General features: G+C 38.8%; 1 protein-coding gene across 4 annotated transcripts in view; it reads right to left on the reverse strand.

Moving 5' to 3' along the window:
- The window catches only part of MYO16 (myosin XVI), a 418,633-nt gene that overhangs the window by 36,764 nt on the left and 364,264 nt on the right, over window positions 1-17,605 (reverse strand). For 3 of the 4 annotated variants that reach the window (XM_064440435.1, XM_064440442.1, XM_064440450.1), the window contains exons 30-32: window positions 13,990-14,236; window positions 9,130-9,437; window positions 6,108-7,310 (exon numbers count right to left, since the gene is read on the reverse strand). In XM_064440435.1, coding sequence (XP_064296505.1) covers window positions 6,108-7,310; window positions 9,130-9,437; window positions 13,990-14,236 — 1,758 coding nt within the window. Of the gene's footprint in view, window positions 1-5,218; window positions 5,533-6,107; window positions 7,311-9,129; window positions 9,438-13,989; window positions 14,237-17,605 lie in introns of those variants that run through there. The other variant, XM_064440458.1, reaches the window with a different exon arrangement.

Here is a 17,605-nt window from a genome sequence, read left to right on the forward strand (position 1 = left end):
ATGTCAAAAATGCAATGATATCTCCTGTGTGATCCTGGGGCTGCACAGTCTCATCCAACCTCTGTTTGACTGGATATAGGCTTTGGAAATGTGTGGAGGAGTGCTAAGGATTTTATTTTATTTTCAAGACAAACATTTAAAATGAAAAATAAATATAATAAATGTTTACAACAATATATTTTTTTTTTCTCGCCTGAAATATAAATGAGACTTGATTTGTTCTTCTAATACTCTTCAGGTTAAAATTGTTTATGGTAGTCACACACAAAGCCTCTTTTCCATGTCAGAACAGAAAATCAAAGCAAATTACACATTACATGATTCTAGGCTGTAGGAGCAAACAGTGGGATCAACCAGGAAGAGAAATGCTACAGTGAAAAAAAATCATCATAACAGAAACCCAAAAAACTCTTCAGCAGTAAAATATACCAGTTTTCAGAGATTCTGAAATAGAAGGTTATTCTTGGTATATTGTGCTTATCCTAAAACAACAGCTCTTTTTTGTGAAGAAGTGTCCTGATAATGGCAGACTTATAAATAAGGAGAAGGCTGTAGGTTAAGGTGCTATCCTTCAGGCTGTAAAAAAGTTCATAGATGTTCAGTACACAGGAATGGAAGGTACTTTCTCTAGACTCTTCTAACCCCTTTTCTGCTGCAGTAATACAAACCACAGTTATTTCCTCAGAAAAATCACTCATCATGGACTGGATGTCAACCATATTGCCCACAGTTCTGTCTCCTCCTTTGCAATTTTCTGCATAGGACCTCTACAGCTAGCCAAGTATGGGCCTTTTTTTTATGACTCACGTTAAACTCTAGCAGTGCTTTGGCTTTCTCCCACTTTTCCGTACCTACTGCAAGAGATTCAGATCGAGAGCTGCAAGTAGTCCATAGTGAATCAGAGAGTGATGACTCCCCTGTGTTTAGATATCTAATCTGAAAATTAGTCACAGAAAGTCACCCTCACTCCCTGGTAATTAAGGTAATTATATAAACAGATATATCTCTTTCTGAGAAGTATTGTGAAACTTAATTCATTAAAGTTTTAATGCTTTGAGAACTTTACTTGAAAGATGTTACAGAAATCCAATGCCTCATGTAATCATTTTCACAGATAAAAGCAGATAAAAGGTGACACACAGCTTTCTGTATTGCTCATGTTTTGTAAGTTGTTAGCTTTTGCCACAAAGAAAAACAAACTATTACATAGTATTCATATAATGTAGGATTAATAAGATGCAGATTGGAATATTACCTTTATTAAGTTGCTTAAGAGGAAAAGCTGAGTGGCTTAGAGGATAAGGGACTGGGATTTCATCTCAGAAACCCCAGTGGGGATTTAATTTGCAATCCACCGTTGAGACGTTAGCTGCACAATAGCTTACTCTAATCTGCTGATAGAGGGAAATTATTTACTACCTATCAAAGGGATACCTGCCTTTGACAGGATGGTACTCCCCATACATACACATTAAATCCTGTTATTTTCCAAGTCTGAGCCAATTTCAGTAAAGAGTATTTGGCAAGCTTTAGTCCCAGCCAGGTACGTCTAAGTATCTGCATTATTTGTCAGTTCTAACTATCTTCCTGTGACTTCCAGTGCTTAAACTGGATAATGTAGAATAATTCACTGATATGTGAAGCTACCTGCCTTGGAAATATCTCAGTTAGGAAGTACGTAAAGAAGGGATTCATATAGTTAATGGATGCCAAAGATACTGGGCAAACATTTGAACAGTATCGATATTTTATTAATGATCTAATCTTTGCATGCATTTTCTGTTGTTACTATAGAAGTTACTAAACTGTTTTGCAGAGGAATAGGTCACTGAGGCATGTATAGATTTGCATATACAGATCTCCTTGTATTGAAACAGTAACAGTGATTCACAAAACTTGGAAGCCTATACGTTGATGACATACATAAAGGGAAGGTCTTCCTAATTTTATTTCTTAGGCATCTAAACCTGGGGTTGCAAAATTGCACATTTTCTTTTGCTCAGACACAGAAATCAAGCATTCGTGCCAATCTTTCCTCTACAAGCAGGAAGCAGAGAAGGCATTAAGTCTTTACCTCAGTACCCTGATGGTAAGGAAATTCATCCAGGTTAAGGGAAAATCATATTTCCTTTACTCCTTTCCCTTTAGAATCCACATGAATACTCTCTCTGCCAATCTAAGCATGGATGATGGGCTGGGAATTATTCCATATTTTGTTCTGAAGCTGAAACAATTCCCCTTTGTATGGAATAATTTAATATCAGCTGTACCAATCAAGAGAAATAACACTGCAATCTAGCAATCTGAGTGTCATGCATCCACGTTGAGGAAAAGAAAATCTTGTCCTTCTCCACAAATATATACTATGAAATGCTTAAACCTGTAATTGTGTCTTCCTTATATAAGGAACGTCTTATATGTCGAATAGTTAAAAATATTTGTACATTCTGCTATAGAGTGTGGTTTTGTGATTAAGGCATTGGATTGGGTTTCATGAAGTCTAGTTTCAAAGCTAAGGTCCTGTCTAGAAATATCTGAGTAGGGCTTCTGTACATGTCCATTCAGTTTCTATTTGTCTTGCAAACTACAGTTTCTCCTTCTAGAAATCAGGGAGAATAGAAGTATTTCCTTGTATTATCACTTATCTGCACTCAAGTCTTGCTTTATATGGAGTAAAAGGAAATCCTTGTCTACAACACAGCTGTAGCCTCCATGACAACTCTTTTCAACCTTGGAGAAATCACTTTATCCCAGTTCTCACCTGTTACAGTTGTGCTTATTTAAACTATAAGCTCTGCAGAGCAGAAAACTTCTCCTATTAGATGTAAAGTATTTGGCAAGAAATTGCATCCTATATGATCCTGATCATTGCTTGAACGAGTGCTTGTTACTGTTGTATAAAACAAACCAGTCAGGCTAGGCCACTGGGGAATGCAAATTGTTGCCATTTGATTGGTTTTTTGTTGCCTGTCTGAAAGAAGAGTGCTCCCGGTTTGGTTCACAATAAGTCCGCAGTCCATCAGAAACCCACGAATCTGTTCTATTGTAGTTCTGGATGATCATTTCCCACGGAGAGGTCAGAAGCCAAAAGGACATCACTGTTCTCAGGCCTTGAAATTACTCCTCCAGGCAAGAGGGAGGCATGTTGGGGGATCTGTCTGTATTGCACTTCTATTGGCAAGGAGGCTTTTATCTCAGAGGCTGATGATCCCATACAGGAACATACCGATTCCCATAGCTAACTCTCCTTGACTTCAAAATGTCCCACGATTTTACTTTCTGTTTTTAGTTAAGGTTGTTGGTAGGTTATAACTTACGGAAATAAAGGAAATTGCACATTACAGAGAGTGGCTCTAGGCCATGTCTTTGATTTTAATGAATTTCTATTAAAATTAATTTTTTTTTTTACCATATCATCTCCTATAAATAAAATACTACCAATGACAAAAAGAAGAAATGGAGGAGTTTTCCAGGAACTTAATATGCATTAGGCAATAGTTGATAAAAAATCAGAAGATAAGACATGGACAACTTTTAGTTTTACTTAACAGAGTCCTCTCTAATTGCCATCTTATCACTTTGCATCAGAGGTTAAATAACAGATTTTTTTTCCCAGCTGTTTCCTTAGAATGAAGTGAACACATGAAGTACATGAAAAAAGGCACATTGTAAAAATATGCACATACATTCACCTGTATTTTTTGTTACTTTCAGTCCATCTGCTCATCATTGAACTACTCATATGTAACCGCACTTAGTGTTATACAGTAGCTTTCTAGCTCATAAAATATTGATTCAGTTTTTTATCGTGTATCTTTCCTGAACTTTGATCTTTCATACTTAGTGCCTTGATGAAATATTTAAAAGTACAACATTTTCCATGTGAAAGGTAAATTTAGAGTTTTTATATGGTAGCCTCTGTTAATGCACTGGCTTCAACACACAGGAGACCCAAGCTGAACTCTATCCTGATCACATTTAGTTGAAAATTGAGTTTGCAAAAACCCTCCATCCCAAAGAAACATTTTTTTTTTTTAAGGTAAAGGTCAGTTTTGTGACTTGGTTGGGGTAGGCTTACCACAGTTCCTCACCAGGTACATTGAGAGAGCCTTCAGAAGATTCATCCAAAGATATATAGATCCAAACTTTAATAGTTACCTCCCAGCAGATAAAAATGTCTTATCTATGTAATAAAACAAGTTCCCCAACTTAAACAAAACAAAACAAAACATTCTATATACATTTATAGGCATTGAATATTATCAAGTAATTTTGCCAAAGCAAACAAAACTACTGCAACATCTCCTTTACAAATGTCATCAATTCATATACTCAGATTAACAAAAAAGGCATTCTCCTGAGGCTGAGAACTGATAAAGTCTCAGTTCATAGCTCATTGATTTCAGCATGTAGGAACATGCAAGGCCCAGCTAAAGCCTTTTCAATGTCTGGAGGGGTCAAAAAGGTTCTGTCCACCACGGTTTCTCTGATAGCTGGTAGGAACCTTTCTCCGAGTCTCTACCTAGCCACTAACTTTCATGAAACCTGTAGAAACTCAATTAGCTTTGAGACCTTATCTTCTTGTTGTATTTGGTTGAAAGGGGTTTTGATTGAAGGCTGTCAAGGTTCATAGGGACAGCGAGATAGGGTGGCACTCAGATAGTCACACACATATCCAGAGTAAACACAAACACCTGCTTCTCTTCTATTATAACTGCATAAATCAGGACATAATTTATACTGAAATCAATGGAGCAGTATATATCTAAGAAAATGGACAATGAATAAGAAGATAATCTATCCCATTCTCTACTGTTTTATTTTATAATTCAAAAATAAGGCTTCATATTGCCCATTTTGAATATGCTGCGCACAGCTCTTGATTAAGACAAGCTGTTTGGACAGACAGAAATGAATAAGCAGAGAAAACAGGCTAGAGGTTTCATCACTCTGAATTTTAAATTCACAAAATTTTGTGTTTGGGAGATGCTACCAGGGAGAGAAGTTTCTGGGTAGAGTGCACTGACTATTTTCAATAGGAGAGCTTTTTTTAAAAAAAACAGAAAAGTCAGTATTGTAATTGATATGCAGAACCAGGATTTACTTCAACTTTAATCACTTAGAAGTTACAACTCTACTAGTTTAATCTTCTAGGCTTTCCGTATACCCAATGGAGAAAGACATATGGGAGGAATTAAACTCTCTGTCTGTCTTTTCATAGCTTATGGATTTGATGCCTACATATCGAGCTTTTAGACAGACAAAGTTAGGTCAGGAGCACCTCACCATTACAGAGCAGCTAATGGAATCTGTTAACTTCAGGATGAATTTTCAGTATTCATAAAATTCATAGATTTGTTCCAGTAACAACATTAAACCCTGTATTACCTGGACAAGGCAACTAATTAAGTGACAATGTCTGAGGACTGTGGTCTCAAAAATGTCAAGCTTTGCTTTTTTTTACAGTTGGCTTTTGCAGTAGATACAAAAGATGTTCTTCAGATGCCAGAAAGCCAGGATGCCAGGTAATCTCTGGGTATGTACATAAGTGTATGTAAATGACAGAAAAGGTAAGAATAAAAGGATAGAAAAGGGAAATATAGTTTGTTGCATGGCTCTCTGTCTCAGCTTTATTTAAGAGAATAATAATGGCTATATCACCAAATTCAGAATTTTATGGAAATGAAATAATGTAACCTTAAAATAAAGTATTCAAAATAAAGCACATGCGATCTATCAGACACCTAGCAATATATTTCATTCAAAGTATTTCTATAGATTGATACCATAAATTCATTTTCATATCATGTAACATCTGTGTTTATTTTACTGCGACTGCTGGAATGTTAAAAATAATCCATTTAAATTTGTGTCATACAAGCATTTTGGTAAGAAAAACCTGACATTTCAGAGAAAAGACCTATAATTTTTATATGCAAGTTATTTTCCATATGTGTTTCTCATGACTACAACAGATCTTAAAAAAAGAAAAAAAAACCCAAATAGTGGTTAAGTTTTGCATTTGTACCTACTCTATCAGCTTCCAATGTAAGAAGGTTTTGGTTCAGAAGTAGTGCAGTATACAGAACCACAGAGATCTGTCTTACCTTCTGGCTCCCTGATCTTACGTCCTGCTGCAGATTTTCGTAGCACACTCCGTCCTGAGTTGAACAAGCTAGTTAACTCATCAAGGGGACTGGTCAATGACCTTGAGTTTGTAGGGCTGTATGGAAATGAAGATGACGAATTTGAGTTCAGTTTCCTGTGATCTGCTCTTGCCACCTTTGGGGAGTAAGGCAGTTTGGAGAATGGAGAAGATGAGCATCCAAGCTGAGCGGGATTTGGCCTCTGAGGTACTTTTGACAGATCTGAGTTTGTACCTGTTTTCCCTGTATTAATCAGAAAACTAGCACAAGTCTCTGGAGGAAATGCAAAATGTGTGGAAGCCCGGTAGGAAATAGGAGGTGGTACAGGAGGAGGGGGTGGTGGGAGAGGAGGAGGTGGTGTGGAAGGAGGAGTCACTTTGCTGGAAACATTGAACACAACCAAGCCTGGAGATGCTGGTCTTTCATTCTCCCCTTTCTGGCTTTTGGAGTACTGCGGTGATAATGGACTTGAGCCTTCTGACTGCACAGGGTATTTTAGGTTGGTTTCCAAGACAGGAAGCTTTTTTACTTCTAGTGGTGTTAGAGGTGATTCATCAGAAGCGGGTGAACATGTGACAGGGGTTGGAGGAAATACAAGAAGTGGTGGCCTGTGAGGGAGCAAGTTCGGGAAAGGGGCTGGAATGTCACATGAGTCTTTGTAGATCAAAGCCGCTTGACTGTTTCCATCCAACGTTCCATCTTCAGCATTAACACGTTTTTTGCTTTCAAACAGCAGAGGAGGAGATCCAGTCACTACTGGCATTATTCCATTAGCATTGCTTCCTTCTTCTGGTAGAAAATACTTCATTTCTTCATATACAGACTCTCCTTGTTCTGGGCTTTCTGCTTCTGCAGAACTGCTTTTCATTGCATTCCCTACCATTTCAATATAGACAGGCTCATTTTCATCCTCTTCTTGTGACATATAGAGACTCAACACACCATGTTGTGGTCCATCAGCAGAAGCTGCTCTCTGTACTGTCACAGTGTCATAGCCACCTTGTTTAGCTACTGTGCTTGCCTGTTTTACATCCCCAGGCTTTTGGCCAGGTATTTCTTCGTAAGAGCCACTAAGCTTCGTATTGGGACTTCGTTTTGGTTTCCTGGGAGGTATTTTTTTCATAGTACTGTAGTCATCACTGTGTGGCCTTGGACGGGTCAGTACTAGGAAAGTGAAAAAGGTCTGTGTTATTAACAGATCAAAGTCAGTTTGAAAAAACTGTCAGATTTCACAGGTCTAGTACTTTAAGCCTTCAAATGTTGCCCATATAGTTTTACGATGAGCAGCAGTCACAAACAAAGGGATTCAGTCAAAAGCATAAGTATTTCCAGGAATGAAATGCAAAACTTTCAGCCTCCAAACCACAAGCTTTTGCTGCTTGGGCATATAATCTGCTTTGGTAATCTGTGCTATCTAAAAGATAAGAACACCTGAGGAGATATCTTTTGAATCCAAATGTTCACTGCAAGGTCTGTAACACATGAAAATATGTGCTTGTTGTTCCTTTTGCCCCAGGGGAGAGGTGCATGCTTTTAACCAGGAGTTTCAGAATGGTACTACTTTGACATCATGTTATTGCCAGTAACTGAAGTATCCCCCTTTTATGTAATACCTATAAAATTCTAATTATAGACAGATATTCTGCCTAGCTCTTCTTTTGTACTGTGGGTGTGGAAATAATTTATAAAGTTAGGGAATCCCATAGCCTAAGGGCAATTCCCCAGCTGAGTATACAGTTAACTAAGCTAGATGTCTTTTCACAGCCTCCAGGCACGTATGGAGTGGGGAGACTAGATACCTTGGTAATTGGTCTTTTAAGATCAAAATCAGAGCTGGTTTTGGACAAAGACTCAGGAAACCAGTATAATTCTTGGAAAATGAGTATACAGCTGGGAAACTGGCCCTTTTGTTTCATACATATGAGAAGAATTCCAAAGTTGTTTTGTAAGTGTATACAAGCATTAGTGTTAAGACCACACATATATGTATAAACTGTCATTCTTTTGAAAACCTCTGCTAGGCCTTTTTGGTTAAATCAGTCACCTCTTGCAGAGCTGGGCACAGAAAGCTGAAACAACTACAGAACTCCTTGAGCCATGCTAGTTTAAAAGTATATTGGACACAGTTCCTCTTTCCTTACGCTGAGCTTGAATGAGCAAGGAAGAGGTTAAAAAAAATGGACTTGCATCTAATGAACTGGATGTGAGAATAGTAATTATTTTGTAAGAGGGAGCTCCAAAGGTTTCCACCCATTGTATGCAGGATCAGAGAATGTTATACATAGCTTTAAACCCAGCCTGAAGGATCTTCCCTGATAAGCCTAGAGGATCCTTTACACAAAGTATGACAAGTCAGGCTTATCAAGGAAAAGCAGAATGCATTCCTCCCCTTCATCTTCTACTTGTTCATTTCAAGGGTGAAGGAGAACAGAAAAACTGAATTCAAAACCATTCTATGCGCAGTATAATGCATCGAGGCACTTTGGGACTTTCACAGCACTTTCCTTCTAAACAAAACATTCACTGTAAGCAAGTTATGGCACAAACATAAACCTCTGACTACATAAGTTATTCATGTGAACACAGAGAAAAGGTAGAGGAAAGCTTAATGTTTAACTTGGTGAAATTCAAGATTCCAGCATTCTGTTTTAGTGATGCAAGGTATTCTAACATACAGTTTAAAAGGTGAAGTGAAATGGTCAGTGGGGTAGAATAGCTCAAGTTGACAGAGATCATTTGTCTCTCGAGGGAGTTCTGCAAATAGGTTTTGGTTGTTGACAAACTAGGCAATTAGAACACATGAGTATTATTTGCTGGTTTGGAAACAAATGACAAATTGACTAATTTTATTTACTGCCACTGAAATATTTCAGGGAAGCAGGACTTATCAAAGGCGCTTGACTGTGTTTAAAAGGATCAAAGTGAAAAGACTAATCAATAACCTACAGTAACATTTGTGACTGTTTCTCCCTTTATGCCTAACCTTCATTGGCGGTTTCCTTAGAAGCTGCCGACAAGCAAGCACTAACAGCCTCGTACGAAGCGCTCAGTCGTGTGTTGGGGTCCCTTTTTGGTTTGGGAGGAGGCTGTTTCCTTGGTGATGGCAGGCTATTGCTGTCATCCATGCTGAACACAGAGTGCAGGGAGGGGGATCTGATGGATGACCCAGCCGCAGAATGTACCAAGCCGTCCACTGCCATGGGGACAGGGACAGAGCTGGAATGAAAGTGCTTAGGCGTTCGGCAGCCGGCAAAGCTGTCCTCAGAGACCTTCCCACCCTTGTCTTCAGCTCTGAAAACACAGAAAAGAGGCTCAGATGCATTATTCAGGCGATAACAATGAACCTGTTCATGCAAACATAACAACAGCTTTTTGGTAAACAATCTCACAACTCCCCTGCTGTGTCGAGGGGATGTGTGTAGTAATCTTCTGACAAACAAATCCAGATCAAGCTGCTAGCTTTCTTCCATTTCCTGTTTCATGACAAATCAGGACACTGCTCCTTTTTCACACAAATGCAGCCTTCCTTAAGCAGTTTCATATTGTTGATCAGACATTCACTGAATGAATTGTTCACACTTTGATTGTTACACACAATCAAAAGCTGGGTTTTCAATCTGAATGATAATTTCTGGGAAATACATTTTAATAGAAAGTTACTGAGGCAGCAAATGCTAAGCCTTTATCATTATTTTTTAAAAAGACAACTATAAATTCTATTTAGATAATGCAAATCTTTCTTTAGAATATTTGATGACCTTTTTATCCAGATACGTTGGCTGCTTGAACAATTCCACCCAGATATCTATTTATCTTCCTGTTTAAACTTAATTATTAGCTATCATTTTAATAATACTAATTATGACATTATGTGTAGTTATTTTAATATCAGTTTTGGAATTTTACTTATTCCAATTTTTTCCTTTTCTTTTTTTCTATTTCAATGCATATTGAGAAATTATGTTTATCAGATACTTCCAACAAATTGATTTTTAACAAAAATTCTTCTAACATTTTATTCCTCCAAAAATCAAAATGTTGAAAACCTTTTCACTTAGAGTGATTACGCATGAGACAGAAGATGTCTATAGCGTCATTTTACAAACAAACCCCTGAGCATTTGTTTTCTTAAATTGTATTTCTGCATGGCAAATCACCATCAGAGCTGGAATTCATGTGCAGGATATAGCCAGCTGCCCAAGTAGTAAATGAAATAGCTAAAGATGAAAGCATGGTGCTCAGTGGATAATTTGTTTTCACTGTAATGTTTAATTACAGTCTTTCCTACAAAGGCATTTCCTCCAATATGCAATCACTGGGATATTTGAAGCTAATTAAGCAGATGCACTGCCATTTTCACTTTAATAAAAGTCACTGACAAAAGCAATGAAAGCAAAGGGAGTTGTTCTGGATGAAAATTAAGTTCCTATGGAAAAATAAACATTTATATGTCCAGCAAGTTATAGACATATACCTATGAACTGCAAATGCTACCTCTGCCCATTCAGCTGCCTGAGAGAAAAGAGATCAGGGACTCAGTTCCTAGAGAAAGGCTCTCCAGCATTTGCTGGATTCGTAAAATAGGTACTTCTGAAAACTCTGGAGTTAGAGTTAGGTGTTAGGAGAGTTAAACAAAACCCATTTGCCTATTTTTAAATAAGAGGAAAGAATCAGGGGCCCAACTTAAATGCCTCTATGCAAATGCAGGTAGCACAGGGAACTAACAAGAGGACTTAGAGACGTGTGCATGACTGCAGGGCTGTGATCTTATTGGCATCACGGAGACATGATGGAATGTCTCTTATGACTGGAGTGTTGGAATGGAAGGATACAGGGTCTTTAGGAAGGACAAGCAGGGGAGACAAGGAGGGGGTGTTACCTTCTATGTCACTGACGAGCTGGAGTGCATGGAGCTGCACCTGGGGATGGGTGAGGAGCCGAATGAGAGCTTATGGGTCAAGATTAAAGGGAGGGCAGGGACAGGTGACATTATAGTGAGGGTCTGCTACAGTCCCCCCCAACCAGGAAGACCAAGAAGATGAGTCCCTTTACAGACAGACAGGAGCAGCCTCACATTCACAAGACCCGGTCCCCATGGGGCACTTCAACCACCCCAATATCTGTTGGAGGGGCAACATAGTGGGGCATAAGCAATCAGGAAGTTCCTGGAATGTGGTGATGATAACTTCCTTCTCTAAGTGATATAGGAGCCAACATGGAGAGATGCTATGCTGGACCTTGTTCTCACCAACAAGGAGGGGCTGATGGGGAATGTGAAGCTCAAGGGCAGCCTTGACTGTAGTGACCATGAAATGGTGAAGTTCAAGATCCTTAGGGCACTGAGGAGGATGTGCTGCAAGCTCACTACCCTGGCCTTCAGGAGAGCAGATGCTGGACTCTTCAGGGATCTGTTCAGTAGAGTGTCATGGGATAAAGCCCTGGAGGGAAGAGGGGCCCAGGAAAGCTGGTTAATATTCAAGGATCACCTCCTCCAAGCTCAAGAGCCATGCATCCCCAGAAAAAAAGGAAGTCAGGCAAAAGCACCAGGAGGCCTGCATGGATGAACAATAAGCTCCTGGACAAACTCAAAGACAAAAAGGAAGCCTACAGACAGTGGAAGCAAGGACATGTAGCCTGGGAAGAATACAAAGAAATTATTCAAGCAGCCAGAGGTCAGGTTAGGAAAGATAAAGCCCTCATAGAATTGAATCTGGCCAGGGATATCAAAGGCAGTAAGAAAAGTTTCTATAAGAACATTGGTGATAAAAGGAAGAGTAGGGAAAATGTGGGCCCTCTCCAGAAGGAAAGAGCAGACCTGGTTACCTGGGATATGCAGAAGGCTGAGATAATCAAAGACTTTTTTGCCTCGGTCTTCACCATCAAGTGCTCAAGCCACGCTGCCCAAGTTGCAGAAGGCAAAGGCAGGGACTGGGAGAATGAAGAACTGCCCAGTGTAGGGGAAGATCAGGTTGGAGACCACCTAAAGAACATGAAGATGCACAAGTCCGTGGGACCTGATGAGATGCATCTGCAGGTCCCGAGGGAATTGGTGGATGAAGTTACTAAGCCACTATCCATCATATTTGAGAAGTTGTGGCAGTTCATTGCAGTTCCTACTGACTAAAGAAGGAGAAGCATAACCCCCATTTTTAAAAAGAGAAAAGAGGAAGTCCTGGGAACTACAGGCCAGTCAGTCTCATCTCTGTACCCGTCAAGATGATGGAGCAGCTCCTCCTGGAAATTATGGTAAGGCACATGGAAAATAAGGAGGTGACTGGTGACAGCCAGCATTGCTTCACTAAGGGCAAATCATGCCTGACAAATTTAGTGGCCTTCTACAATGGGGTTACTGCATTGGTAGATAAGGGAAGAGCAACTGACATCATCTATCTGGACATGTGCAAAAGATTTTACACTGTCCTGCACAACATCCTGGTCTCTAAATTGGAGAAATGTGCATTTGATGGATGGACTGCTCGGTGGATAAGAAATTGGCTGGATGATTGCGGTCAATGGCTTGATGTCCAAGTGGAGACCAGTGACAAGTGGTGTTCCTCAGGGGTTGGTATCGGGACTGGTGGTGTTTAACATCTTTGTTGGCAACAGGGACAGTGGGATTGAAAGCACCCTCAGCAAGTTTGCCAATGACACCGAGCTCTGTGGTGTGGTTGACACACTGGAGGGAAGGGATGCTCTCCAGAGGGACCTTGGCAGGCTTGAGAGGCAGGCCTGTGTGAACCTCTCAACCCGGCATGTGCACTTGCAGCGCAGAAAGCCAACTGTATCCTGGGCTGCATCAAAAGTAGCAGCAGGTCCAGGGAGGTGATTCTGCCCCTCTACTCTGCTCTCACAAGACCCCACCTGGAGTATTGCTCTGGGGCCCCCAACAGAAGAAAGAGATGGACCCGTTGCAATGACTCCAGAGGAGGGCCACAAAGGTGGTCAGAGGGCTGGAGTACCTCTCGTATGAAGACAGGCTGAAAAAGTTGGGCTGTTCAGCCTGGAGAAGAGAAGGCTCCAGGGAGACCTTATTGTGGCCTTCCAATACTTGAAAGGGGCCTACAAAAAGCTGGAATGGGACTTTTCACAAGGGCATGTAGCGATAGGACAAGGGGTAATGGCTTTAAAGTGAAAGAGGGTAGATTTAGATTAGATATAAGGAAGAAATTCTTCACTATGAGGGTGGTGAGGCACTGGAATAGGTTGCCCAGAGAAGTTGTGGATGCCCCATTCCTGGAAGTGTTCAAGGCAAGGTTAGATGGGGCTTTGAGCAACCTGGTCTAGTGGAAGATGTCCCTGGCAGGGGGGTTGGAACTAGATAATCTTTAATGTCCCTTCTAACCCAAACCATTCTATGATTCTATGAATCTTCCTCACAGTCAATCTGCCTAGTTCAATGTGTACTCAGGATCATTCAGTCTGGACTTCATTGTATTTTAATGCCTTCCTAGCAATTTTTCATTATCTTGGCAATTTTCCAGTGTTGGAAATTTAAGTCAGAGGATTTTTTCTTTTGTTTGTTTAGTTTGATGAAAGTTCAACTCTAATCTATTTATCATAGAATTAAAAAATATTTCTGTAAAAAATAAAAGACTCAGACACTTGAATAAGTTCCTACAAAGCTCAGTGTCCCCTGCATAGGATATAAGTGTCCTTAAGTTTCTAGGCTTAATTACCTGATATACAGGAAAAAAAAGGGCCTAACATTGATTCAGGCTGAGAATATACTTGAGAATCCTCTTGCGATTCCTCAGTCATTTCTATGACTTTCTAAGCAGGGAAGGAAATCACTAAAACAGAAAAAATGCTTTAATTCTTCATAGGAGATGTTTTCTGATCTTACCTTTTGTGACCTTCTTCTGGTCTGTTTCTAGCCTCTAACTTTTCCCTGTGGTAAGCAGCATTCATCTCATTGCGGAGCCGGTCATTTTCCCGAGCAATGTCAGAAGCATTTTGAATGACCAAGGCATCATATGTTTTCAATCCCATATCCTCAGCGTTCTGCAAGAAGCTTTTGATTGAGGTGACCTCTTGCTGTTTGATGCTCATCTTCTGTAGCAAGCGCTGGCGAGCTAGAAATCCTCTTACAACTACCGTAACAGAAGGAGAAAATATGGGCCAATGAAAGACAACTAATTAATTGGTGAATAACTTAATATTACTGTGTGCTGTGCTGTAAACATGAGCAAATCAAGTTCAGTCAATGTCTTACACAAAGAATGAAAGAAATACAAAGGCATGCAAATAATATACTAAAATGGAACCCTGTTTTCTATTACCATTGCTTAAAACAAAGTATTGACAGTAAATTAATTAATAAATTTGAGCTATCACAATGCAAAATATTTACTTCCACCGAATGTTATTTTTTATTACATTACAACTGGAAACTTGGATGTATGCTACAGATTGTGAAAGCATACATTTACACTGCAAAGGTCAAAAGATCATTTGTTTCAAAATAAAACCCTGAATAAATGAATGTTGCATTGAATACAGTAGGAATTAAATGATCATTTGCTTTTGGTCAACTTAAAAAAAAATGCTTTAAATATTTCGGTGCACCTAAAGAAATCAAAACTGACACAAGATTTTTTAATGACACATAAAGACCTTTTGTTGCTCATTTCCTTTCAGAAAAAACAATAAGATTAATGCAAGTTTCTCAAATTTATCTGTCACATCGTGTCTGCATTTTTCAGTTTAAAATTTTCATCTGTCTTGCATCAGCTTTATGTAGCTATTAAGTCTATTTTTCACACTCTATGCTAGCCTTGTGTTGGGAGAAGACTTTGGTGTATCTCCTGTAATAACTTTCTGTACTACTTTCGTAAGTATGTATGTTCATTACAACAGACTCCCCCAACCTTAATACCACCTAGTCCCCTGAGTTTTCAGAAGTACCCAGCCCATCAGAAACACAAGGCACAGGGACCTCTGTGGTCACGATGAATTTGACACAGAGTTAATTACTCATCCTGCAACAGCGTGGTATTAGTATTCTCTGAGTGCACGTTTTGGCTTAGAGGGAAGAGATATGCTAACTGAAGGTCCTTTATTTGTGGGTTTATTTTTGTTTTGTTTTAAAGTTCCAGAAGATCCTGATTCTTTCCAGACCTAGAATAACTGCTGTATACCTCACAGGGAAGAATCTGTTTTAGAATTATTGGCCTGTTGCCTGAAATATTATTGATCTTCAGTACATGAACTTACATGTATCGAAAATAGGTCAAACTTCATGATTGCTTATTACGGTTACTCTCATTCTGGTGACTGAAAGTTTTTCATAAATGAAGACAGCAGGCAATCGCCTGTGCAAGATGTTGGTTTGAGTTTGGGGAAAAATACTGAAAATGTTAATATTAACACTACAAGGTAAAAAAATGCTAAAATGAATTTGGCCTTTTTAACAATGTATTTAAATTTCACTCTTAGGAACACTGTAAAACAACATCAAATGACAAAAAGGCAAACTGAATTAATCTAAAAAATATGTAAACAGAGAAAGATACAATTAGTCTTTTATGAATATAAAATCTCATTAAATAAAATAAACAGCTAAAATGGAGGGCAACGTAAAGCATTTTCCACCACCTTCTATGTCCTTGTTTAGATATTTAAATTAAGACCTTTTTTTAGAGATGCTCAGTGCCCAGCTGATGAAGTATAAGAAAGGTTAATGTTAAAATACTAATACTGCTCCTATCCAAAATTCACTGGGTTGGGAAACATTTAGTTTCAGGTATTTTGAGATTATTTATAAGGGACAACTTTGAAGATTTCCATTTTTAAAATCACGGCCAGCCATGCCATTTTCAATACCTTTAGTTACATTCTATAAAATCTGACTTCTTTAAACCCTGAAATATTAATGCACTTACCCAATTTAGTTGAAAAGGAAATGAATAGTGCAGTTAGTTGTTGACAATTTTATGAGAATATTCACATTGGATATACATGTTACTGAGTCTGAATTCATAATGCTGCTGTTGCAAAGGTAATGAATACATGCATAGAACATTATCAGAGTCCACTCCTCACAAATATGAAAAATTCAAAAGAGCTTAATAGTCAAAAATTGTTCCCTCACTTCCAACATTTTCTTTACACTTATCTGCTGTGGAGCAGACAGGGTATTTGACAAATGGTTAAGCATCAAATCCTGGATGACTTCGGAAAAAAGCCTGCATTTTCAAGTAACGTTTTTGTGTGTGTGTGTGTGTGCGCGCCTTTACCCTGACAAAAAAAAAAAAAAAAAAAGCACGTTGGTAAAACCACTAGGGTTGTTTAGGAAAAGGAATACAGAGGTGAATCTTCTGGTAGGATTGTTAGCAGGCACGAATGATGCAGAATAGCCTGCTAGGGACGGTCCAGTAAAATGACCGCTAGCTGTAGCATTTAGAGACTGTACAGATACTCTGAACTATGCACTTTCATCAAAATTGAGATGTTTTGAAGAAACACTCAACAAAGTTTTGTCAGGAAAGACTGGCAGAGAGACACCCCTCTTGTCTTTTGCACAGATTTTCATGACCTGAGTAGCTCAGGGTTTCATTAGAAAACGGACATTTCACCACATTTCCTTCTCTATGAGAAAATCTGAGAGATTTTGTCTTCAGTTCAACACAAAACAAACCCCCAATTTCATAACCTAAAAAACTGCTGTGAAATGAAATTGTCATCTCTTAGACCTTTACTGCTCAGTTTCATCTACTACTGTACGGGTACTAAGATTGTCTTCTGAACTTGCTCCTAATTTATATAGATCTAAAATAATTCTCTCTTATGCAAATTAAAATAATTGAGGTTAGTACCCTCAGGGCAGAAAAATATCTACTTCTTTACAGTTCATCTAAGGATAGAGATCAAAATAATTGAAATTCAAGTAGACCATGGATCTGGGTTATGTGAGAAATGTATTAACTATTGTGTATACAATGTATTAAAGTTAATTCCTAATCTACATGAGATCTGATGGACGAACTTGAGCATGATGGACTTTCCTACAGGTACAAACAATTTTCTTAGTGATTCAGTAAGGTCAAAACTTCCCATATGTAGTTCTCATTCTGGTGGAAAAAAAGAAATTACAAAGTCCCTAAACTCACAGACCTGTTTTTAAATAAAAAGTGTTTCTACACATGCTTTCACTTTAGTTTGATCCCTTTCTTTGCTTGGTAAGAATTTTGGCAAAGACCTGTTTTCCCTTTAAGTCCTTATATGGGTATATGATAGTATGTTTTAAGCCTGATACAGAAATTATTGGCTAGCTTTGCTATTAGCCAACATGCTGTCAAGAGAGATTTATCTTCCGAAGTCCTCTGGATACAAAGGATGAGGAGAGAAAAATGTGGATATGCAGCAGGACTGATACTATTACTCACTAAGTATCACCATCCCAGTGTAAAAGTCTACAGATCCCAATTCTAGGATTACATAAGAACAATGCACAGGTACCC

This window comes from Phalacrocorax carbo, chromosome 1 (assembly GCF_963921805.1).
Source record: "Phalacrocorax carbo chromosome 1, bPhaCar2.1, whole genome shotgun sequence".
Classification (NCBI taxonomy): domain Eukaryota; kingdom Metazoa; phylum Chordata; class Aves; order Suliformes; family Phalacrocoracidae; genus Phalacrocorax; species Phalacrocorax carbo.